At 42.3% G+C, this 26565-nt stretch overlaps 2 protein-coding genes across 2 annotated transcripts; both read right to left on the reverse strand.

Annotated features, from left to right (window-relative positions):
* Nucleotides 1–11088: 11088 nt before the first annotated feature.
* On the reverse strand, nucleotides 11089–14261 carry LOC129773958 (uncharacterized protein K02A2.6-like). The gene has a single exon (XM_055777635.1). It carries the CDS (start codon nucleotides 14259–14261, stop codon nucleotides 11106–11108), a length of 3156 nt encoding a protein of 1051 aa, XP_055633610.1. The 3' UTR covers nucleotides 11089–11105.
* An 8544-nt stretch (nucleotides 14262–22805) lies between these two features.
* Nucleotides 22806–25577, reverse strand: LOC129780480 (60S ribosomal protein L3). The gene is made up of 6 exons (XM_055788799.1): nucleotides 25456–25577; nucleotides 24978–25170; nucleotides 24615–24783; nucleotides 24096–24231; nucleotides 23425–23814; nucleotides 22806–23226 (listed from the first exon to the last, which is right to left on the reverse strand). Exons 1-6 carry the CDS (start codon nucleotides 25456–25458, stop codon nucleotides 22870–22872), a joined length of 1248 nt encoding a protein of 415 aa, XP_055644774.1. The 5' UTR covers nucleotides 25459–25577; the 3' UTR covers nucleotides 22806–22869.
* Between the last annotated feature and the right edge of the window lie 988 nt (nucleotides 25578–26565).

Below are 26565 nucleotides of genomic sequence, written 5' to 3' on the forward strand. Positions count from 1 at the left end.
AGCCTAACGGGGCCGGGAGTTCAATATTTTGACAATGTTTACTTACAATTATGTTAGTAATATGTAACCGATTACTCGCGGTTGGCTCGAGGTTAGTATTACAAGTGTTCTCATAATTGGGATGTTGCAGTCTTCAGTGCTCTGTACGTGTGCCCGACATGGGATACTTCCTATTGGGATGAAGCTGACCGTTAATCAGCAACGACCCCCTAGTCTGTACCCCATATCTAGCGTGGTGCGTCTTTCTCGACTCGAGGAATCCAGGATAGAAAGATCACTAGCCGGCACAATCATCAGCTCGTGTAGAGTTGTCATGAGCGGTACAACCTTTGGCTCTTGTTGAATCATCAGTGGACTGCACAACCTTCGGCCCGTGTATCTGTAAAGAGTGTGTGTATGTATTGCCGCGACTAAGTAAAAGTTTATAGATCGTTCATGCACATTTTGCAAGTTTTGACGTAGGACTACGTCTTTCATATCTATACTGGGGCGTAAAATCAAAGTTTCAAAAACGAAAGCGTTACGCCGGAGGCCGAGATTTTGAGCGTTAATAGCTCCTAAACAACTGAACGAAATGGTATGATAAATACTTCATTTGAAAGATAAAATGTCTACGCGTTGTTACTTTTTGATCCAAAAACTTGTTTCAATAGCCTTAAAATTGCTTTCAAAATAGGCTATTGAAATAACCAATCGGTATATAAGCGAGCGCCGCTCGAAAATCCATTCAGTTATAAATGAACAGCGATTGAGGTACCATCGCAGGAATGAATGGATATTTCCCTAACACAGACTTTAAAACCATGGAGCCAGGGGAAATCGGCATTGCAAAATAGATACAAGCAGCGTTGCCAATGTTCCAGTTTAAACTGGATTCTTCCAGTTTTTTTCACTAGATCCAGTCAAACAGTTGAACCGTAAAATCTTCCAGTTTTTTCAAATATTATCCAGTTTTATCCAGTTTTTTATATGTGTGCTTCACTTTTACCCATTGTATGTAAAATAAATTCAAAATGTATAAACAATATCCCTCACTCACTCTTCCTATCCCTGGCCCAATTTAGTTTTTTTACATTTATCGTTCGTTCGATACTATTTGCTTTTACCTTTCTTTCTTTTTTTTTCTCTTTTATAGTGACTTTCAACACATTTCGGCTGGTTCGTCACTTTTACTTCCATTTTTGGAAGAATGTCGGGAGGGAGAATTGAACTCGTGATCTCTGCGTGAGAGGTATGGATGTTACCACTACGCCAGATCGCCTCCACCTTTCTTTTATTTCACACTCAACTCAGTGTTATTTTTTTCTTGCTTACACTTCCGAATTTCTAGGTCCTCCTAGTTGAGACTAATTGAAGTACCATTTCAATTAGCAATGTTCATAGTCTTACCCAAATATGTTCATAGAGCCCGTGTGCTATGCTGGCTTTAAGTTTATATAATCATTTGAAGACCTTAGTGTCATTGAAGTGCATATTTCGAAAAAAATGCAGGATTTGCATAAAATACATAAGCACTATAGTGTTTATTTAGCAAGTATGTATACTATGGATTTTTCCAAAAGTATATAGCAGGAGGAAATACCTAAGGATACTTCATTTTGATCTTGATACCCAAATTTAGTTTGGACAAGTCTGATATAAAAGTAAAATACTAAAGAATAATATCAAAATTGGAGAGAAATAGCTTTTTAATACCAATATTTTATAATTTTCAATAACACTTGAGGAGCGTTGCTTTGGTATTGAATGTATTGAATGTTTCAGTATTAAAATAATATTATGGGACCCTATGAAAAAATATTCCAGAATTTTGATACATAGACCACTGCATAAATTAGTGCACGGAGACGTCTGTTTGGCAGTTTGTTTGTTTGAGTTCCCGTTCGTTGCAATTTTTAATGTCCGTATTCAAATGTTAACAAATGGGAGCTGAAAAAAACCACGCAAGAACGTCGAACCCAAGATTTATTTTTCTTATCCTACGTTCTTCGTAAGTGAGAAAAAGATAACAACAAATATGGTCAAACCGAACACTACAGAAATCAAAATTCGCGTTAGTAGAAAAAGAACAGAACATTGGAGTTAAATTCCGTGTCCCTATGCACCTCAATTAATCTGGCACATGACATATCGTGAAGGACATGATGGACACGAAGCAGAAAATACGAGATTTTTGAAGTTTTACTGCGGAATGCGTTTTGCAAACACGGTCTACAAAAGTGGGTACAAATGCAACGCTTTGGCTCGGTTATTCAAGACTGCATGTCCCTTCATGTCACCAGCTCACTGAACGCATACCGTTTGATGATTAGGCAAAATGTTGATAACTATTTGCTGCGATAACCACTACCATAATGCATGAATTGACCTAAATTGGGATTTGTTTGCAATTGAATTAGTAATTTGTTTCATTCATTCACTAGTTTAATCAATTATTTAATCAATAGCTCTGCGCAGTGGCGATATAGTACCCAATGAGGAACATTCCAAGTGCGATTATTGCTAATTGAAAAAACACAAATGATTACTAAGCCAACGGCAGCCCTACGTCAACCTTGCGGTTATATCATAGGTATAACCCATCCATAGTTTTTTTTTTGCGTGCATGTTGGCAATTAAAGTCTGGGGAGCCGACTGCATAGCGGGCGACGTCGTACAAATGCTAACCAAAAAAATAAATGCCCAAAAATTAGTTTTAGATGCAACCTTCAGCGGCACACAGCGGAACCAGCAGAGAAATTTCAGCGGCTAAAATACACCATTAATTTCTCGATGTTATCACAAACTGAATGAAGGAAAAAACTAAAAGCTACACTTACACTGCACTACATATGCTATGTGTGCATGCGATTGCATCATCCTTTCTTCTCCTCTTCTCCGCTCGTTTTATAGCTCGGGTCGCGATCGTCGCGAACAAGCAGTATTGGCCATTTGTATTCAAAGATCCAGCCAAAATTGTTGCTCCCGTGGTCGAGTGGTTAGCGTCACGCCTAATATGTCACTGCTGAATAATTCAATTTTAGTACTTGTTCAAACAGCTAATAATAGCGAATGTTACATGAATTCAATATATAAATTGATGCGTGCATTAAATAATGATATCAAATGTGAAAAACTCTCATATCAATCGATGTTTATTTTGTTCAGAACAGAAAAAGAGGTTTTTTTTATTTGCCCAATATTTTTGATGAAGCACCCATTGTCATGAAAGGAAAGCATTTTTTCCATGTCAACATACCAACACACCACGCGTTGAGTGGTAGTGGTGTGGTGTCCGATTCGCTTCTTCTACTCTACGCACTGCCGGTGCTTGGGGTGAAAATGCAAGAGAAACTGTACACCATGTTCGAACATCATGTGAAACATTGGGATTAAACATCGTATGTCCAAACATACCACGAATACAAACATGTCACATTTTCTAACATAGGTACGAAAAAATTATGTTTGTACTCAAACACAAAACTGTGAACAGCAGCGTGGACATGTTTATTCTGGACGCAGTGTTTTTTGTGAAACATGGAAGACTGCTGAGCTACACTTTGCTTTCTCTCAATAAATAATGTTTAATCATTATATAAAGCTTCAGTCTACCAAATATATCATAAAATAAAAGAGATGATTTTTGGACATTAAAATTTGATGTGGGGTGATTTGGTCCAGTGTATGTTTCATCGAAAAAAACATACTTATGTTTATGTAAAGTATTTTGGGATAATGTTACAATCAGTAACAATATTTTGGGATCGATACCTGGTGTTTTGGCCAGATTCCAGACCAGAAAAGTTGGATTGAGACCATCTCGAATTCTGCATGAATCTTTTCACTGTTGGTCGAGCATTTTCAAACACTTTTGATGCTTGGGTTCTCGATGGCCTGCGTTGCTCTTTCAAGCTCCTGCTTCTTCAAACGTTGTTTATCCATCCTCTTTTTGTAATTCAGCGGCATCTGGAATCAATCAGACCAAAAAAAAGTACCAAACCTGTAGGACCAATTCAACCCACATAAACGTGTCCATGTCAATCCACACAACATGCAAAAAATAAAATGCAATTAATTTCATTTATTGTTATCAAACGTATAGTTTCGCTACATCAAATTATTCCTCTCCTGTAGGCGAACAGAACTGTACTGCACAATACACTAAAAGTTAGTTTAATTATCGGGAAAAACCTTAAAACCACTATCGGAAAACTCACATTTATTGACGATCAAAGTGCTTGCTGTGTTTATGCTGCCGTTTCCCTCTACTTGTGAAGTTTTACCAAAGTTTTTTTACTTTAGGTACATACGGTTCAACAATAGAAGGAAATGACATTATAAAAAATCCAAGTTGAGCCGTAGTTTTTGAGATAAAGGGGTGGTCCAAATCACCCCATATGACCAAATCACCCCGTGTTACCCTACTATCTGAGATTCAAAACAAAAACGAGCTACGTGCCGAACATCGTCGGGAATCATCGAACATTATCGAAGGTGTAAAGAATTATATCGGTCATTACAACCGGACATAATTTATTAAAAATGGGTCATAATAAGCGACATTTCACCGTAAAGGAGTCATTATATCCGTCTTTTCTACAAGGAATTTTATATGAATTCCAAACTTCGTTGTGTAAGTACGTTATAATAGGCGGTTGGTCAATATAGGCGAAGTCATAATAAACGGATTCTACTGTATATGCAAAAGTGGCTCCATTGCCTTGAGGCGAAACAAAATTGTGTGCGATAGTAATTTTATATTATTGATAAAATTTTAGCGGAAATACTTGGAAAATTATATAAAAACTAGCTGACCCGGCAAACTTTGTCCCGCCCAAAATTTGTTTTTTGTTATCAATGCTTTCAAACATTCACGTTTTCTTACTATGAGCAAGTTTCTGGGTCCAATCGCAGAACTGTTCATTGATTGATTTTCTAATCGACCCCATTGAATTTAGCTTTTACTATATTTCCCTAGTATTTCTAACAAAATTCATCATTATAATATCAGATTATTTTCAGACACAATTCTCGTTCAAGATTTTTTAACCACTTGCAAATAACATGTTTCTCCGTCACATGGAATAAATGTTTTATACAGAAAATATGATAGCCCTCAGAAACGTGGGAGGAGTGTTCAACCGTTTTAGAAATGTTTCTTGCCCCCTAAAACCTTCACATGCCAAATTTAGTTCAGTTTGCTTGATTAGTTCTTGAATTATGCAGAAATGTATACTTTAATTCTATGGTAGTCAACACCTTCGCCACACACCCCCCACCCCCCCCCCTCAGAGAGAGGGGTGGAGTGTCTATTCACCATGGAAAAGTTTCGTGTCCCCTGAAACATTCGCATGACAAATTTGGCTCCATTTTCTTGATTGGTTTTCGAATTATGCAGAAATTTGTCTTTCATTTGTATGGAAGCTCCCCCTTAGAGAGGGGGATGGAGTGTGTAACCACCGTAAAAACATTTATTGCACCCTAAAACCTCCACATGCCAAATTTGGTTTCATTTGCTTTATTAATTCTCGAGTTATGCAGAAATTTGTGTTTCATTTTTATGGCAGCCCCACATAAGAGAGGGGGAGTATCTAACCACCATAGAATCATTTATTGCACCCTAAAAGCTTAATATGCCTAATTTGGTTTCTGTTGAGGAGTTTTCGGACGTCTTTTGAGCGCTCACTGGCGAATAATCAGCCGGTTATTTTGTTAACGAGTCGCTAAAAGCTAAAGAGCTTGTTATTATTAAATTTAATAAATTTTACAATTAATTTTCCTTACATTTATTCGTAACCTCTAATTCCTCAAATGATTTATTTTCCGACAAGGTATTTCATCAATCAGCCTAGATATGTAAGTTATTATTAGCCATAATTTTTCTAATTCATTTTCTTTTCGTTTAGGTACTTACAATATAATTTTACAATGTAATTAATAGCTATTTCACAAAAGATATAGTAAGTAGATTTGTGGGAAGTTATCAGGCCGGATTCATGCCCGGTTGCTCGACGACGGACCAGATTTTTACACTGCGGCAGATCCTCCAAAAGAGCCGCGAGTATCAGGTCCCTACACACCACATCTTCGTCGACTTCAAGGCCGCATATGATACAATCGACCGACGACAGCTATGGAGGATCATGGACGAACACGGCTTTCCCCGAAAGCTGACAAGACTGATTCAGGCAACGATGAACGGTGTGCGGTGCAGTGTGCGGATCTCAGGTGAGCTGTCGGAATCATTTGAGACTCACAGGGGACTTCGACAAGGCGATGGAATCTCCTGTCTGCTCATCAACGTGGCACTGGAAGGTGTTATGCGGAGAGCGGGCTTCAACATGCGGGGCACGATTTTCAACAAGTCTAGTCAGTTTATCTGCTTCGCCGACGACGTGGACATAATCGGAAGAACATATGCGACGGTAGCCGACTTGTATACCCGACTGAAACACGAAGCAGGGCTGATTGGGCTTGAGATCAATGCGTCTAAGACTAAATACATGCTAGCAGGAGGGACTGATCGCAACAGAGTTCTTCTTGGTAGTAGTGTTGTGATCGACGGCGACGAGCTCGAGGTGGTAGAGGAATTTGTCTACCTTGGCTCGTTGATAACAACTGACAACAACAACAGCCGTGAAATTCGAAGACGCATTGTCAATGGAAGTCGAGCCTACTATGGGCTCCGCAAATCCTTGAGGTCCAACAAACTCCGACCCCGTACGAAGTGTACCATGTACAAATCCCTAATTCGACCGGTTGTTCTCTATGGGCACGAAGCATGGACGATGCTTGAAGAGGACTCACAAGCGCTTGGAGTTTTCGAACGCCGAGTGCTCAGAACAATATACGGTGGTGTACAGGAAAGCGGAGTATGGAGAAGGAGAATGAACCACGATCTGGCGCAACTCTACGGCGAACTCAGCATTCAGAAAGTCGCCAAAGCTGGACGAGTGCGATGGGCAGGGCATGTTGCAAGATTGCCGGACAGCAGCCCTGCAAAGATGGTGTTCGCATCGAATCCGGTAGGAACAAGAAGGAGAGGAGCCCAGCGAGCGAGGTGGTTGGACCAGGTGGAGCAGGACTTGGCAAGAATCGGTGCAGCCGGGAGTTGGAGAACTGCAGCCATGGATCGGGATTATTGGCGAAAAATTGTGAAGAAGATCTAATCTCTCAATGGGATGTAGTATCATTATAAATAAAAAAATTATAGGAGGTTGTGTCCAAGATACGACCGCATTGTTGACGTAGAACTACGCTGTTATTTTATATAAGTCGCTTGTTTATACCTTCGGATATTATTCTATAATGCTGTGAAATTTTAGAAACAACTGCTTAGAAGAATTATCTCTGAAATGGTTTTTTCATTGTAGAATCAGTTGACGATAATTGATTGATGACTCATTGTTGCCCTCGCAAAACAACACACTAGCTGATCGTATGTCGGAATTTATTTCATGTCAATGCATTGAAAATTTACCTCGAACGCTATTCCGATGGCCTTTTTCGCAATTGACATAGACTCGGCTTCATTCGATTATATACATTATTTCACATCTCATAACTACATCAATATATTTTTGGCACCGCATGGAAACAACAACAATGACAACACTTGCAAGTATCAAATATCATGCTACATGTTATTTAGTATTGCCTCAAAGGAATCGCACCTCTAGGCATCGTTTGTACAACGTAAACCAAGCGGCAAACAAACGTTCGCCATAGCATGCATACAGAGCCATACATTGGTGGCTTGAAAATACTAGGAATATAAACACTTCTCATCATTTTGCGCTATTCTCAAAAGAAATGCTCCTGTACTTTCTTGGTGACTAAACTTACGAAATAAACTCTTTTTGTTAATAACAACCTCGAAAACAGTAGCAATGCTTCATTATGATTAATATTAGCGCAAATGCAATCCTAGTTGAAGACAGTTTTGCGACTGGCACGCGAACCCAAATAACTCATAACATTCCAGTAAGACATTTGAGGTGCTTGGTATTCCCCAAATAATTTTTTGTCTGACAACCCTAACGCCTGCTTCGCCATAACGTCAATTTAATGCATTGATGCATTCTCAAAGGCACCAACGAAGCCCTTATGATGACGGGAAACAAACAATGATAACTGCTTGGAAAAAGACTGAATTATGCCACACAGTTTGTACTCTGCTGTAACACTCATCGATGCGAATTCGCTGATGAGTTTGTCAAGAGCGACCGCCTTCACCACCAGAGGGGGGAACTTGATTTTGGTTGCTGCCTGGGTAACAACGTTTACATTTTCGACCGACGCGCCGAAATCGCCTACTTCGCTGTTGTTCAATGCGGTGTCACACTCGCGAAGGCTCGGTTCAGTGCGAGCGCTTTTCACTGCACCAACATCGCGTGCATCATTAGATGACGCTTGCCTCGAAATTTTCTTGCCCCTGGCAATGCGTTTGTTTTTTGCAGGGCTCGAGCCTGCCTTCCTCTTCTTCTTGCTCATCACACACTACACGAAGCGTCCAATTTATGACGCGGAAAGACAAACACACGATACGAATAACGCGAAAAACGAACAGAAAAACCAAACGACGATATCCAAGTTGAATTACCACTGGTGGGGTCCAATCTTAGATCGAAGTGCAGCGAAAGCAAAGCGAACTGGATTGATCAACAGTTCGATGCCGAATGAAAGTTTGCCTCAGCGAGATCCACTGTTTATACTCTAGGCAAGTATTCCCCTTCATTCTTCTGCTTTTCCTTGTTCACGGAGACTTTTAATCCTACGATTTCCCCTCCGTTGGTCGTCGATAAGTTGATTGTTATTGATCGCTCTGTTCGGGAAGGCACACAAATGGACAGAACAAATGTATGGGAAAATGGAAACGCTTAGTGTTCATGAATTTTAACCATTTACAATCCAGGGAATTCTAATGTATAGCATATTAAACAAATCTTACGGAATTTCCGATTCGTTTAGTATGTAAATCGCCAAAATCCGTTCACGGCAAAAATAGTTATTAACGTTAACTTTATTTCATAAAAACGTTTTCTGATTTGACACCCTTAATGAAAGACGTAGTTCTACGTCAATAAACAAAAGTTTTTTAAACAAATTTCACGCAACGTGTTCGACATCGTTGGCAATGCTGTCGCTTGACAATTCATCTTACTCTTTTGAGGGGTCTTCGAATCCACAGCTCCCCTGCCCGTAAAACTGCTAATTCCACTCAGTTTTACTTGTCTTCAATGTCTAGCAAAGCCAATTTAGACACCGGTCTGCGAAAAACACCATTGGATGTCTGAACCCTTGCTCTTCGGATTCGTCCATCCGAACCTCTCATCACCTCGACGATTCGGCCTCTAGTCCAACCAGGTCCAACCATTCCACATCGATTGGTCGACCACGATTACCAAATCTCCTTCTGCGATATCCTTAACGTCATCGAACCACTTTGTTCGACGGGCAATAACGGGTAAATACTCCCTTATCCGATGACGGCATTTCTGAGAAAAATCTAGATTCGAACTCCATTTGGTGCCTTCATCAGCAATGTTGTCTTTCGTGGAGACCCAATGCCACTCCTGGGGTTTTGACAGCGTTAATATTTCTCCTAGACGACAAGAAACAAACTGTCGATACTTGCGGGGATCTGATGCATGGATCCAAGCTAGGACAGTTCTTGAATCACACCAAAGCACATTCGACGATACCATTAATTTCAGCTCGTAGGTAAGCCACACAGGCGTATGCTTCCTCGCTCGCGTCACAAAATACGTGTAGCTGTAGGTTTTTTATTTTTGTTACCTTCTCAGTAGTCAAATAAATTATAAAAGCTTGAGGATTTCATGTCTTTATTAGTTGGAAGGTAAAACTAGAATAAGCATAAATCTAAAAGCATGTCACTCCTGCTTCTGGCATGGCTACTGTGATCTATCAACAGTCATGGTAGCCAAGGTAGCATCTCCCCCTCTAATTTGGTAGCAGTGGTAATGTTGAAACTTGATTGGTGGCCGGGTTGATCGCACGGGACGTTGCAAAGGTGTCGATGTCAGAATCGGCTGGGGAACATCCATTGACAGTAGAGTTTCATCTCCTTCACTCGACAACGTATCTTGAAGATCAAGAACCTCGGCTGACTCAACGTGCTCCTCAAATGTTGGTTGATCCAAGTTCAGGACTTCATTAGGTGTTGGTTGATCGTTCTGGATCGAAGATTGGGTTCTGTCCAGCTGAGGTGTTGGTTCAGCTGGAGTAAGTCCAAAGTCGTCAATCAAGATAGATAATGGTGCTGGTGCAGGAGCAACTTCTTCCATTCCCGTTCGGAGTTGATCAATGTGCGAATGTAGCACTTTGCGTCGACCAACTTGGCAGTCCAATAATATGTTGTAGTTGACGTTGCCAATAGCTTCGAGCACAATACCGGGCATCCACTTCCACTTATCGTTTGCAGAGTAGACTTTGGCATAAACTCGAGCACCAGCTAGGAAACTTCGCTTGACTGGTTTATGTTGCGGGTGAAATTCTGGTTTGGGTGACGGTCGTAACAGGTACAAAGTTGTCCTCATCTTGCGTCCAAGCATTACCTCGGCTGGAGATTGTCCACTCAGAACCGCTGATGGAGTGGATCTGTAGACGTACAGGAACGTTTGAAGCGCAGTAAGGGTTGACTTCTCTCCTCCGTCGACAATTTTCTTCAGCGATCTCTTCAAGGTGTCCACAAACCTCTCCGCTTGCCCGTTTGATTGTGGATGATACGGAGCTGTACGGAAATGGACGATCCCAAATTCTTCGCAGAAATCACGGAATTCAGCACTGGTGAACTGGCTTCCATTGTCCGACACAATGACTGTAGAAATTCCAAATCTTGCGAAGCATTCTCGAAGAAATGTAGTCGTTGTGGAAGTAGTCGGGTAACGAGTTTGCAGTATTTCCGGCCACTTTGAGAAAGAATCCACCACAACTAAATAGTATTCTCCATCCACAGGTCCAGCGAAATCGATGTGGAGTCGTTGCCAGGGTCCTTCAGCTCGAGGCCACGGTTGTGGTTGAGCATGTGGTGGAGATTTTGCAGCATTCGCACAGCTTGGGCATCTACGAACGTAGTTGGTGATGTCTTCATCTATTGTCGGTCAGAAAACGATTCCACGAGCGATAGCTTTTGCCCGTTCGATGCCAGGATGTCCTTGGTGAACTTGCTTGAGGATCCTTTTCTGCAGGCTTTTGGGAACTACAATTCGATCCGCCATCATGATACAGTCGTCAATTACGGAGTAGGAATCTCGACGGCTGAAGAAAGATCGAACTTCTACATCTTCGATACCTTCGCACCGTGATGGCCAGGAACCTTGTGTGTAAGAAATTACCTTCTGGAGCACGGCATCCTTCTTAGTGGCGATCTTCAGGCTCTTGTGGGTGACTGGAAGATCTTGAATAGAGTCATGGAAACAGGAACTAACGTCATCTTCGACTCGAACCATAGCGATGACTGCTTCTTCGTCGGGTTTCGGATGGTTGTTGATAAGCCGGGAAAGTACGTCAGCGTAACCGAAATCTTGAGTTGATACGTATTCGATGTTGAAATCGTATCCCAAAAGTGTCAGGGCCCATCGTTGGAGCCGATTTGCGGTATGTACAGGAATGCCCTTTTTGGATCCGAAAATTCTCAGCAATGGTTGATGGTCCGTTTGAAGCGTGAACCGGCGACCCCACAGCAAACGATGGAACTTCGTGCAAGCAAAAACCAATGCCAACGCTTCTTTTTCGATTTGGCTATAGTTCTGCTCTGCTACAGTCAGCGATCTCGATGCATGTGACACAGCCTTGATGATGCCGTTCGGAAAACGATGAAGAATAACTGCACCAATGCCAGTTTTTGACGCATCTCCTGCCACGATAATCTCTTGCTCTGGATTGTAGTGGGTGAGCAACAGACCAGATTGTAGCACTTTTTTGATGTTTTGGAAAGCGTGCTGACACTCCTTACTCCAATCGAACTTCGTATCCTTTTTCAGAAGGTTGTCTAACGGATGGCGTAGTTGGTGCATCTCGCGGACGAATTTGCCGTAAAAGTTGACTGCACCCAAGAACGAGCGCAAGGTGGGAACGTCGGTTGGTGCGGGCATTTCCGAAATGGCTGCAATCTTGGCTGGATCGGGTTGGATACCTTTAGCAGAAACGATATGTCCAAGGTACTTGATTTGATCCTGGTGGAATCGGCACTTCTCCACACGTAGACGGAATCCATAGTCACGAAGACGGTTGAAAAGCATGTGGATGATTCGGTTATGATCCACGAGAGTCTTGCTGTGCACCAGAATATCGTCGAGGAAAACTTCCACACCACGTAGACCCGAAACCATTTTCGCCATTAGCTGCTGGAATGCACCGGGTGCTGACTTGACCCCTGGAGCCAATCGGTTGAAACGGAATAACCCACGGTGGGTGTTAATCGTCAACAGCTTCTTGGATTCGTCATCGACCTCCACCTGAAGGTAGGCATCCGACAGGTCGATGATGCTGAAGACTTGACTGCCGGATAGCTTGCTGAAGATCTCCTCCGGGGTAGGAAGAGGGTGGTTGTTGGTCTCCAGTGCTGCGTTGAGCCCAGTCGAGTAATCGGCACATACACGCACTTTTCCCCCCGGTTTCTTGACAACGACGATGGGTGCTGCCCAGTCCGAAAAATCGACCGGAGAGATGATGTCCAACCGCTCGAGTCGATCCAGCTCCTCTTCTACCTTTTGGATGGCATGAAAAGGCACCGGTCGCTTTGGTCGGAAAACGGGTTGAGCATCCGGCTTCAGAGACAGTGAAATTTTCGTCTTCATGCAGTGGCCCAAACCATCCTGAAAAACTTCAGGATATTGCTTAAGGAAGTGCTGATCAGAGGAAGGTGAAAAATTGGAAAGATTCACCTGTTTGCAGTTGGCAGCAAGTGGCTTCGACCATAAGTCAAACGCGTCCAACCAGTCCAGTCCGATGACGTTCAGATCTTCAACTGATGTGATGTAGCAGACCGATGCCATCGTAGTTTTCCCGATAGTAACCGGGCACGTGAATTCACCAACTAATTCGAGTGGTTCCCCAGATGCCGTTGATGCTTCTACGCTAGTCACCGTTGATGACGGTGAGCCAATCATTTTCCACGTGTGTGTGCTGATAACGGTGATGTCGGAACCACAGTCCAATTGGAGCTCGGCCGATTTTCCGTTGAAATTGACGGTGATGAACCTTCTACGGCTACGAACCTGCTTCACGATTTGAATAACCTTCGTGTTGAAAGGCTTCTTCTTCTTGGAACCAGCTTTCGACTCCGTAGTCGATGACTTGGAAAAACAACCACAGTAGCCGTCTTTGTGGCCCACTTTCCCGCATTGTTTGCAGGTGTGCTTCGAAAATGTGCAGTCCTTCACAAAATGCATTGCGCCGCATTGCCAACATGGTGATGGAGGTGTCTTGATGTCTGCTGATGACTTCATCTGGTTGTTCGGCTGCTTCTTTGACTGCCGAACTGCCTGGACCGCTGAAGATGTCGGTTTCTTCTCGACCAACGCCGTGTCGTGTTTAAGATTCGACAGTCGTTGGCACTCGGTGACCAGTCCTGCCAGGTTGATGGTTTCAGCTTGATCGGACTCGAGCTTCGACAGAAGTCGGGTCCTGACGTCGGTGTCCTTCGATGACTTGAAACCGCAGATGAACACCAAGCTCTTGAACTGATCCACGGTGAGCTTCTGAAGTTCAAAATCCTCACATTGACGGTTGACGATTCCAGCATACGTTACGAAATCGTCGGCTTCGTTCTTCTCAATATTGAGGCAGTCGTAGCGCTTGCTGAACAGAGATTTATGCTGACCAAAAATCTGCTTCATCTCGTCTACAACTTCGTCGAAGGTGAAATCGCGTGGGTGGGACGGCAGCAGGTAGTTGAGGAATTTCTCGAGCACCTGAACACTGAGACTCCGCAGCAAAAGTCTAACCTTCGCGGCATCGTCCAAGCTTCTGCCATCCTGCCTGAATAGATCCTCGTACTTAGAAAACCAGCGATCGAAAGTCAACCCGTTCTCCGGATCGAAGTGAAACTCCTTAAGGTTGGTCGCAAGGGATTCGAGAATTTTCTCTGGAGCGTTTTGCTGTGTTGACGTTGCTTGGTTACCGGTGAACTGTTCCAGTAACTTCATCAAACGGCTGTTTTGCTCGGCCATTTGCTGCATCACAACGGACAACGGAATTTCTCCTCCACTTGCTCCAGCTTCAGATCCGGCTTGAGTTCCATATTCGGTGGTCATCTCGGAAGAATCTTCAGGCTTCAACCTCGTCGCCAAAAATGTTACCTTCTCAGTAGTCAAATAAATTATGAAAGCTTGAGGATTTCATGTCTTTATTAGTTGGAAGGTAAAACTAGAATAAGCATAAATCTAAAAGCATGTCACTCCTGCTTCTGGCATGGCTACTGTGATCTATCAACAGTCATGGTAGCCAAGGTAGCAATTTTGTCAGCTGGATGCGCAAAATAACAGCGTTGAATTCGTACGCAATCAAGCTGGGTGAGTACTCCCAACCATCGGGAATAATGATTACATAGTTCCTCGTTAATGGGTTCGTCCCAATCTGCTTTGGTTCTCCAAATATTTTGGATAAGAATCTTTCCATGTATAATAAAAAATGATAAGAGTCCAAGAGGATCAAATATCTTCATGACCGTACGGAGCACTTGTCGTTTCGTAGGGTGATTTATCGGTGATGGCATACACGTCACAAAGGTAAATACATCCTCTTCTGGGCGCCAATACATGCCTAGTACGCGCTCTGTTGAATCTAGAGATGTGCCATCCGCTTATGAGCTGTTCCGAAGAATCGACTCTTTGAAGTGAGTTGACGCGGAACAGCTCGCAAAAAAAATCAAACAGCTCTTCAGCTCACTTTGATGATGATGAAGGAGAGAAAAGAGCTGTAGAATTGAAGAGAGTGTGTGAGCTGTAATATTCAAATGAACTGACCGTCTCTCGCTCTCCGTGTTATGATATCAGTTCAGTTTAATTTGTTCCTTGTCTTTTCAACTGTTATATTCGGGTTGACGGAATTGGGCTTTGTTTTAGGGGGCGCCAAAAATAATAATTGACTTTCAGGCAGAATGAGCACGTTTTTAAAATTGAAATTATGAATGAAAATTATTAAAAATTGTTTGTAGGCGGTGAAAAAATCTCAAAAAATTCTTCTTGAAGACAATTTTATATTATAATGAAAAGTCTCAGTAAAAATATCGGAAATGTATAGACCAAATTGAAAGTCGCCACCAGATGTCGACTCTGACAACTGAGCTGAAGAGCTGTTCATAAAGAACAGCTCTTCTAGATGAGCTGAGCTGATCTGAGCTGTTCATCATGATGAGCTGGATTGCACACCTCTAGTTGAATCCAAATGTCCGAATGTGAGATTTTTCTCCAAGTGATTTTTCTATTCTCCGATTCGCGAGAGAAATTCACCAGAGTTTGATATCCATCCTCTCAAATGGAATCCGCCACGAGCATGAATCAATTTTACTTCCGACGCTCTCCGTACTGACTCATCTACACTGTCGACGCTATCAAGGTTCCATATAATGTTTTTGGGTGATAGAGTGAGCTGCCTTTGGGTATTCATTTACGTACTCCGACGCGTTCATGTTCTTAACGAACTGGGCGGAGCACGGCGGAGCATGTGGACCCGAACGTGGCTACGTTCATGAGATACACTTGTGGTTTATGTTTCGGATCTCTCGGAAACTCTCGCAACAGAAGCCTCTGCGAATGCCGATCTTCTCGGCGAATATAAATCTGATGGAACATTTCCATTAAATCAGCAGCGAACGCGATTCGGTATTCGCGAAATCCAAAGAGCACGCTCAACAAAGATGTCAATAAATCAGGACCTTTAATCAACATGATGTTCAATGAAACGCCGTCTACTTTCGCAGCAGCATCACAAAATATACGGATTTTCGATGGTTTCTTGGGATTTATGGCCACACCCAACGGTAAATACCAAATCCGACGGGGATTAGCCTCCTGCAATTCCTGTGCAGTCGCTTTATGAATGTACCCCTTCGTCTCGTATTCTGCCAATTGTCTCCGAATACTCTGCCCGATAACCGGATCCTTACTCATGCGTCGTTCCAAACACTGCAAACGTCGAACTGCCATCGTGTAACTCTCTGGGAATTTGAAGTCATCAAACTTCCAGTCCAGTTTCATACTTATTTCCGATGCGTGTGGTCGTCTCTCGCAGAATTCTATTTGCTCGTTGCACCTCTTCAGACTCTGGACATGTTGTTAACGAAACACCGAGGTTATCAATAGAAAAATATGTGGATACCATATCATGCAGCTTAATGTCCTGCTCACATTCACATATGTGAAAGCTATGAACGTGACGAGCGGATGAGCTTCGGTTTGATCCGTATATCGCCCATCCCAATCGGGTTTTAACTGCTACAGGATCCTCCGGCATACCTTCACGAAGCTTGAGCGTTGCCGTTAAATGAGCGTTATCACTCCCTATCAGTATACGTGGCGTTGCCCGATCGTAGTCTGTGATCGGCAGTCCTTTCATGTGTGGAAACACTTCACATATTTCATTATAATGAATTGATTGTAAGGGTAGTGTCGCGACCGCCAATATACTCATCCGTTTTTTTCGATAGGTGAGCGCTCCAAACACGAAGCCTCAGCCCAGAAGTTGCATCGCTGACTGAAATGAAGAAACTCTTCAAATCTTCTTCTGCGGTGGATTAGTACGTGGTTGTTAGGCACGTAACTAGTCCGAAGTTAAACTTTATTTTTACTCTTTTATTGATGCCAAGAGAGTGCGTTCTCACTCTTTTAGCAGAGAGGTAGAGCGTTCACGAAACGTTCTGCTCATCTCGTTTGCTGCTACCACTAGTTGCGTACCGATACGAGACACAGCTCGATTTGTTGGACTCGATGTTCACCGCTGCTGCTGTTGTTGTTGCTGTTGCCCTTGAAGTTCGTTGCTGTCTTTTTCCGGTGTCCGTAAAGTGCGTTCTCTAATGGAGAGAGCGTACCCGAAACGTTCTGCTCGTGATGTTTGCTGCTGCTAATGCTGCCACGGAATCACGACGTGGGGCACAGCTCGCCTGTCCGCCCCTCAGCTTTCATGCTCGCCTAGATGTCCACTGCTTCCACTGCTGCTGCTTTCCAAATGATGTTATCCTTTCCACATCCGTTGTAAGAATGCCCGCTGCGCGGAATGGCTCACGCTTTTATAGCTTGGCTATACTTTTCCTTTCATCTGATTGGTCTATAGTTTCCATGGCATGCTTCTTATGTTCCTTCATTATTATTTTATCACTCTATACTGTACTCTACAGGTAGGTCCAAACTGCCCACCGTCCTTACGTCTCTTATAGTGTATCTGTACTGATAATCACGTCCAGAAATTTCCAACTCCACACGCTGAGAATCTACTTCTGCCCTGGTAACTCCTGCCGTCCATTGCAAGCAGAGTGGCTGAGCCTCTCCTTTAACATCCAATTCCCTTACCAGACATTCTTCCACCAGCGTCTTCGATGACCCATCATCCAAGAATGCGAAGGTGTTTATTGAACGACCATTCGCGTATAACGTAACCGGTATGATTCGGAATAGAACTGCGCGCCCAGTGTAATGGTGATTTGATACAGCTCCCGAAACGATAGCACTATTTTCCTGTTGATGTCTATGTAGCAGTGGATGATGTTTCGCCTGACACCCATCCTGTCCACACGATCGTTGCAGTTTGAATGGCCGCCGTCCATGAGCCCCTAGACAATTCCGACAGAGCTTATTTAGTTGTACCGTCTTCCAACGTTCTTGCTGACTCATATTAGCAAAATCTGTACAATCTTTAACACGATGGTTGATGTTTTTACACACAAAACATGAACGAATGAGATCACCGCTAACGTCCTTTTTTTCTAAATTTATTTCGGCAGAATGTGCACCGAAGAATGTTTTTTCTTTACTTCTATCGGCCCTGCCTGAATGTAGTGACGGCTTCGATTCAATCGATAAGGTTACGTCGGCAGCAGCCCGCAAAAACGTTGACATGTAGTCCGCAAAGGTGCTCATATTTACCACGGAACATCTCTGTTTATGCAACGACCACTCTAGCTTTAGATTTGCTGGCAGCTTCTCGACCAATTCAGACAATAGCATTGGGTTGTGAAGGTGCTCCTCTTGTCCACCTGCTGTTAGATGGTCACAAAAATTTTGCACAGACATACCAAACGCAATAAGCATGTCAAGCTTATCCTGCTTCGGCGAGGGAACGGCCCTAACTTTTTGCAAAAGTGTGTGAATAATTAACTCCGGTCTACCATACAGGAACTTCAAGGTTTCCATCACGTTTGGTACGGATTCAGGAAGCAACAAGCGACTGCGTACGGATTCAAGCGCGTGTCTTTTTAGGCACCGTTGCAGTCTGGTTAAATTTTCTACATTTGAGTACCCACAAGCTTGAGTAGAATTGGCATAAGCACTGTAGAACAATGGCCATTCCTCAGGCTTGCCACTAAAATAAGGCAAATCTTTCGCCACTACGTGTCTCGCAGCGAGCTGTTGTGCTGACGGGACAAAGGCACTATCATACAACATCGGTCTACCGGCAGATAAATTTCCTCCTCGCACAGGCAACGGAAGAGTGGTCACATTGCTCTGGGCTTCATTCATCAATTCGTCGTTATGTGGTCTTACGTTATTCATCGGAATCTGATTACATTCAAAATTCGCAACGCTTGGAATTTCTCGACAAGCTTCTGGCGCAGAGCATAATGTTGGAAAACAACGAGCACTACAATCGGGAATTTGATCTACTACACTATGCCTATTTACTCTTGGCTCATTTGTCATTGAGCGTTCATAGTTCCTGACTACCTGACAGTTCTCTTGACGCGCATTGGCATTATTTGTTTCTACTAAACTCTGATTTTGAATAACTGGTTTTAGGATACTAGCTTCACTAATCGTTACTGCGCCCAGCGCATTTATCGTTTTCGATACACCACCAATCTCATGTTCGGTACTTATCGTATTTACGTTAACCTCGATGTCACAAGACATTTGATTCATCGGATCGTGAAAGGGAACTTCACACTGCTCCTGCTGCCATTGCTCCACCTTTCCCTTGCTGCTTTGTTGCGGTCCGGAAGCTATAGACTTGTTCTCATCATCGTCTATTTCTCCTTCTCGTTGGCGGAATGTGGCGTCTAGTAACTGCTTTTCCATGTGTAGTTTCTTCCGTTCGATTTCGGATTCCTATTCGGCTTTCTCCAGCTCGTGCCTTCTATTCTGCTCTCGTCGCTCTTGCTCCAACAACTTCTCCATGAAGGACTTTTCAGCTGCAAGCTTCTCCAGACCTAGGCGAGCCATCCGTGCGGCTGCACTCGAGGTGGATGAAATACCGGATACACTGGCAGCTTTCTTCGTATAACCTCCTTCTTTCGCTTTGCGTGAAATTGGTGACGGTTTCATACACTTCAGACAAGTGAAGGTGCAATCTTCTTCGCTGACGGTATCGTTCACTCCTGCGCACTTATAGTGCCACCATGAATCGCAATGTTCACATTGGACCATATATTCTGTATCTGGATCTTTACAATGCTGCCCAGTATGTGTCGGGCTATGATTACTGCGTGGCATCGCGGAATAAATCTTTTAGATTGTTGAGGAATTTTCGAACGTCTTTTGAGCGCTCACTGGCGAATAATCAGCCGGTTATTTTGTTAACGAGTCGCTAAAAGCTAAAGAGCTTGTTATTATTAAATTTGATAAATTTTACAATTAATTTTCCTTACATTTATTCGTAACCTCTAATTCCTCAAATGATTTATTTTCCGACAAGGTATTTCAGCAATCAGCCTAGATATGTAAGTTATTATTAGCCATAATTTTTCTAATTCATTTTCTTTTCGTTTAGGTACTTACAATATAATTTTACAATGTAATTAATAGCTATTTCACAAAAGATATTTAAATAAATTTCACGCAACGTAAGAAAATGTGTTCTGCTTTGTATCAATTGGTTTTCCTTTTTTCTCTAGTTTTGTGTTCGACATCGTTGGCAATGCTGTCGCTTGACAATTCATCTTACTCTTTCGAGGGGTCTTCGAATCCACAGTTTCATTTGCTTCATTAATTCTTGAGTAATGCAGAAATTTGTGTTTCATTTGTATGGCAGCCCACCCACCCTAAGAGAGGGGGAGGAATATCTAACCACCGTAAAAACATTTATTGCATCCCAAAACCTCCACATTCCAAATTTGGTTTCATTTGCTTGATTAATTCACGAGTAATGCAGAAATTTACTATGTTTTATTTGTATGGCAGTTTTTCGAGGTTTTCGAAATTTTTTTTTTGATGCCAAATGTCTTAAAATGGTATGAACACGTCGAGATCTAGTGTTATCTCGAAAAAAAAATTTTTCGGCATGCGAAACGAAAAGTATGGTTTTGGGTGACAATAAAAATAGTTATCTCGATTTTTCATTCGGAACTTGCTGCGAAATGTTGATTTGCACAATAATATACCCTATGCAAAATATTAGCTCATTCGGACTTCATTTACTGGTGTCACAAACGTTAAAGTTTGAGTTTTTTTGAAAAACGAAAAATCACCGAAAATCGAGGTTTAAAAAAAAATTTATGCCAAATGTCTTTAAATTGCATTACTTGTCGGGATTTACAGTTATCTCAAAAAAAAATTTTTGTCAAAAATTTTTTTTTGCACTTGCTCGTTTTTCCGTCTGAAAAAAATTATTTTTGAAAAAAAAAATTTTGAGATAACTGTAAATCTCTACGTGTCATGCAATTTTAAGACTTTTGGCATCATTTTTTAAAAAAAAAAAACCCCGAATTCCGCTGATTTTTCGATAACTCAAATTTTAACGTCTGCGACACCAGTAAATGAAGCCCTAATGAGCTAATATTTTGCATAGAGTATATTGTTGTGCAAATCAACATTTCGTAGCAAGTTCCGAATGAAAAATCGAGGTAACTATTTTTATTGACACCCTAAACCATACTTTTCGTTTCGCTGCCGAAAAAAAACTAAGTCCCAGAGTGCCGATTTTTAGCAACGGAACGGAACACTGCCGTATTGAAAGGGTTAAAAGCTGAGAGCTGAATAAGGTACAAATACGATTTTGCGTGCGTATGGCTGTAACACGAAACCTTTAGTTGTTTTGTTTTTATTCTGTATTTAGGAGGCTTTCATGCTCCTGGGCTGGTTCGCCTTTGTAGCGACGACCGCCTTGCCGCAAGGTTTAGTTACAATAAATTATTTAACATAAAATTGTAGCATAAAAATTTAAACTTGAAATAACACAAAGATTAAACACATATCAAAACAAGGATCTTCGTGGCTGTTTTTGGCATTTTTTGAGTAGCAGAAAAGCATTGCTATTCTCGCTGAATCGTCGCTCAAGATGTCTCGTACACTCTCGCTGATTTCATAGCGATTTCGCAGATCATCGTATTTCGGGCATCCACACAGGAAATGTTCGACGGTGTTTTGAACTTGGCATTGGTCGGAAAGTAGAAAGAAAAGTCCTATGTTGAATCCGTGTGAGACCATGCAGTGGCCGGTCCCCAGCCTGGACAAGATTCGTTGTTCTCTCATGTTTATGTTCTCGACCCTGGCAATCGAGCCGTTAACTTTTTGAAAGAACTACCATCTCTCTGCAAAACAACTTTCGATTCTAAAGGTGCGAAAAGAGTTCATGATCCCCGAATTCTCGTTACCAAGCGGCACCTCTCGAGTGAAACAGTCAGTTGTTACCGATTCCGGAAAATCGGTCGTCCGCTTCATTCCCTGCGATGGTGCTGTGTACGGGAACTCACATGGGCGTAGTGTCAATAGGTACTTCCTGATGACCTATACCCATGGGTGATTGGACCTGGTCGCATCAATGGCACTCGTCGAGACGAAGACGACCAGCAGCGGGCTTGGAAGCCAAAAATACGTTCAGTTGTGTCACATGTTCTTGAGACATTTGCTGTTGGAAATGGACACAATGTTTGAAAGGAAATATCTATTTTCTAATTCGTCGATGCAGGTACTCAATCGTTGTTGGGAAAGGACATCGAGGAACGCCTTGGCGTGTTTTTGGACTGAAAGAACCAAATTAAACAGCATTATGGCAATTGGAACAAAAATTGATCCGATATCGATCTCAAGTCGCCGAAGTGACGCAATCCAAGTTGGTCGTCGACCCGCCGTCGGAAGCGGCGGTCTCTCGCAAGCAAACCTGTGTTCCTTCGTTTGACTGGTTAGTACCGTAAGGTCCGATTTGCCGTTACTGCGAGCTTGAAACTACCTGAGATGTAGCTGAAGATGTAGTAGGAGTAGCTTGCCTTCAATTTTTCGACTAGACCGATCAACGTTCTGTTTTCACTCACTCATTTCGCTCTTCTGTTGTGATTTTTGAACGTTTTTCCTCATTTGCATCCCACGAATCACTAGGAAAACATCGGTCCACTGTCCACTGCCTTGCGGTGCACAGTAAGTGCATACTGTGAACTCCCACAGCGAATAAACCTTATCCTGTTTTAATTCCGTCACGCATCGAGTGACTTCGCAGCTCTGCTGAGCGCCCTGGCGCCCTATATGATACGAGCTTGACGCGATATTGTAGGTGAAGCGGTTCATGAGGGTTATACTTTCTGGATATATACTTCCTTATGTTATATTCGCCACTGCTAGCAGATTTTGATCAAATAAATCGGAATTCATAGGAAATTATAAGAAATACCATTCGGAAGGAGTTCTTCACATTGAAATTACTTGAAGCGAGACAAGTTTTACTTTTTTTTGAACTATTATTTATTTATCCATAATTTAACCAACATATGGAAAAATCAGCTTAAGCCGATGATTTAGCGGCGGCAGCAGCAGCTGCAGCCTGTGCCTTCTCCTCGCGAATGCGATCCTTCTTGAGAACGCCATAGTAGGCGCGCTTGTCAGCCGGAGTTTGGAAGCGACCATGACCAATCTTCGACGATGTATCGATGAACTTGAGATTGATCTGTTCCAGGGCAGAACGCTTCGTGTGCACCAACAGTGACTTGCGCAGCGTGATGATACGACGCTTGGCTCCGATACAACATCCCTTGATCATCAGGAAATCATTATTGATTTCACCATAGAATGGGAAGCCTCCCATTGGAGTGATAGATTTGTCCGTCAAATCATACTCGGTGGCGGCACTGTTCTTGATGACCTGTAAAATAAAAATTTAAATTAGTTTGGATGCATCTTCAGGATTTATCATTTCTCTTTGATCATTACTGATCAGTCCTATCATTATGTACACATGATATTTCATCGAAATGTAGTAAAATAGATTGATGTCGGCTACATAGTTTTTCATCATTCAAAAATTAAGAACAAAAGCAGTGAATAAAATTGTTCTAATTACCTTGCCGTCCTTTGTATGGATTCCAGCTCCAATGCGGTAAATCTTCTTGTTGATCTCAGTACGATGATGGTAACCCTTCTGACCAGCACGAGCAACGGTGAATGCTACACGCGATGGATGCCAGGCTCCGATACAGGCAACCTTGCGAAGACCTTTGTGCGTCTTGCGTGGCAGTTTCTTGGTGTGCCAACGGCTGGTAACACCCTTGAAACCTTTACCCTTGGTAACAGCCACACAATCGATCATTTCATCCTGTGCAAACACCTGCGAAACTGGCACTGGTTTTTCCAAATGCTCTCTAGCCCAGTTGACTTTGTCTTCAATGGTTCCGCCGTTCAGTTGGATCTCGATGATGTGAGCCTTCTTCTGGCCCTGCTTGATGAGACGGATCTGAGAAAAAAAAAAAGTTTTAAAATCGAGTACACAAAAATGAAGGAACGTTTGTGGCTGATATGGTTTATCTACAACGTCACAGCCCAGGAGCTACGTGAAGGATCAGGAATATATCATCCATTGCCTCCCGAAGGGCAATTTTATATACGACATTGAGGAACAGCCGTGCATGGTGAGGCAAAGCCGGCCCCCGATTTTAGATGGTTCTATCATCCGAAGACGACAGATCCATCCAGGTGATGTCGTGATTATTTAAATTTCGTTTGAATACAACTTACCTGCGAGTGGGCGATAACACGAATGGATTTGCAGTAACGAATCATTTTCTTGAAACTCTCCTCGATTTCCTTCTTTCCCAGGTCATCGGTCCACTTCTTGGATGCCTTAACGAAAGCCTTCTTCTTGCTCGCATGCCTTTAGATCGAAGTTCAATAGAGTTAACGAAGAACATAAAAAAAAATAGAGAAAGGCTCTCATCAAGATGTTTGCTCTTGAGAGGAGAATCTGTTCCCCAAGCCATGTTCACCAGTATCTCTTACAGTGCAGAAATTGGCTCACATGACAACTTGAAGTCCTCTCATATAGATCCAAGGACTATAGCATGTATGATTAGCACAATTCGTATAAACACTTAGAATCTATAAGTGAACGAAATTGATTCAGAAGGAAAGCAGCAGTGGATAAGTTTCAAACAGGATTGTTCAGACATCTTGTTGAACAAGTAATTTTCATCATTCAATTCGTTCACTTTTCTATGGAAGGTATCAATCTCCCTTAAATTTTGCAGCCAAACTTACCAGTTCTTATAGAACCGACGTCGACATTCCTCAGATAAATGTTGCGCCCAGACATTGCACAAGGCACGTGGGCCGAATGGAGTTTCAATGTATCCAACAGCACCAACAATGACAATTGGAGGTGTTTCCAAAATGGTAACGGCTTCTACCACTTCCTTCTTGTTGATCTCTGTAAAATGGAAAATAAGCTATAAACTAGTGCACCATATAGAATCGATCAATATTTCGACTTGTAAACGTCAGACAGCCCTAGTTCTAAACTGGTTTGTAATCATAATTGATCAGAAATAACCGTAAACATTGAATTGATCATCATTAAAAAAAATAACATCAAATGAGGTTATGAAGCGTAAAATAACTCACTTGAACCAGGACGATCGGCTTCTCGCACGATATGCGTCATGCCGGCTTTATAGGCCAGGAAAGCAGTCAAGTGCACTGGTTTGGATGGATCGTCCTTGGGGAATGCCTTTATTCTACCCTGGTGGCGGGAGGCACGCTTCCTGGGGCAAAAGGCCACAGAACCATGGCGAGGCGCCGAAAATTTACGATGAGACTGCAAATAAAAAGATTACATTTAATTTCATAATTATATCTGTACGATGTAGTCAAATTACAATAGTAATAAAACCACGATAATTCAAGTTATCAGAAAATTTCAGATGTAAAAGGAAAACATGGACGCCAGACCGCATGGCACATACTAAGCTATATTTTTTTTTTAATGATCTGAACTACTTTGACTTTATCAAACAGTAATAAAATAAGAGAATACTAATAATAAAGCACTAAGAAGAAATAAAGGCACTCGCAGCACAAAGTATTTATTGAAATAACTCACCATTTTGCCTACAGTTACGTCCGACTTCCACGAAGTACAGATTGGAAAAGAATGATGTCTGAAACTTGTGCCCCATCAACACTTCCTGGCTGAATAGGGCTGGGCATAAATGACACAACTCATAACAAGGGGTCCCACGATCACCAAGTTCTCTGTTCGCTCTTAGCATATAAAGGTGATATTATATTGAGGGTGCTCATACACTGTTTGACCCAAGGTGATATAATAAGGTGGAACGTTATGTCAGAACTGCTGTTCAGCCATTACTTGAGTTCGAATTGACAGCGGCCAAACGAACGGCTACAGTTTTCCGAGAAAGAGGATAACAAATGGCATGCAATGAGGAGTGCATGCCGCTATGTGTTTGCTGCGCATAAATGTTGGTTTTGTTTACGCTGTTGGCATCATTGTAGTGTTTCGGTGACTGCTGCAAGTTATTGTCTGCATTGCTGTTCTACGGGACGTGAGGGTTGTTGCCGTTGCTGCTGGGATTGGAAACTCAGCGATTGTGGGAGCTTTGCTAGTGGGTATATAAAAGAGGTGGCTCTTAATAACCGGTGGGCTTGTGCCGTATTGCTTTAGCTGAAGACTCGCCTGATCGTTCGGGTTGTGAGACACAACAGCTAGTTCGATTGAAACCAGCCCAGCGTAGGTATATGTTGGTGGGGACCGCTATGTAGCATAAAGATTTGATCTACTTTGTTTATAAACAAAAAAAGCCGCTGTCATTTTTCATCCCCTCTCGCATCATCCATGCCTTATCCTCATACTGTCGAAAACGAACCACCTGTCAATTCCAGCTCCTTGGTTTGACCGAAGCCAAATATTTGAATATTTTTGACAGATAAAATTTGATCAACGTGTACTGGTCAAATATATTCGACGCTAAACACGACGTGCAAATATTTAGTACTTGTTTGCTTAAACTTTTTTAAACCAATTTGTCAAACCATGTACCGACGTACGTTAAATATTTCAGTCAATTTTTTTATACTTTGATGTTTGGCATTATTTGCCACTGTTGATAATTGAAGAGAGGCCAACAAAGTGGCAAATGGCAAATAAAACTGCCGAAAGGGATGCCAGATCTTTTTATTGTAATTTGTATTC

The sequence above is a fragment of the Toxorhynchites rutilus genome, chromosome 3 (assembly GCF_029784135.1).
Source record: "Toxorhynchites rutilus septentrionalis strain SRP chromosome 3, ASM2978413v1, whole genome shotgun sequence".
Classification (NCBI taxonomy): domain Eukaryota; kingdom Metazoa; phylum Arthropoda; class Insecta; order Diptera; family Culicidae; genus Toxorhynchites; species Toxorhynchites rutilus.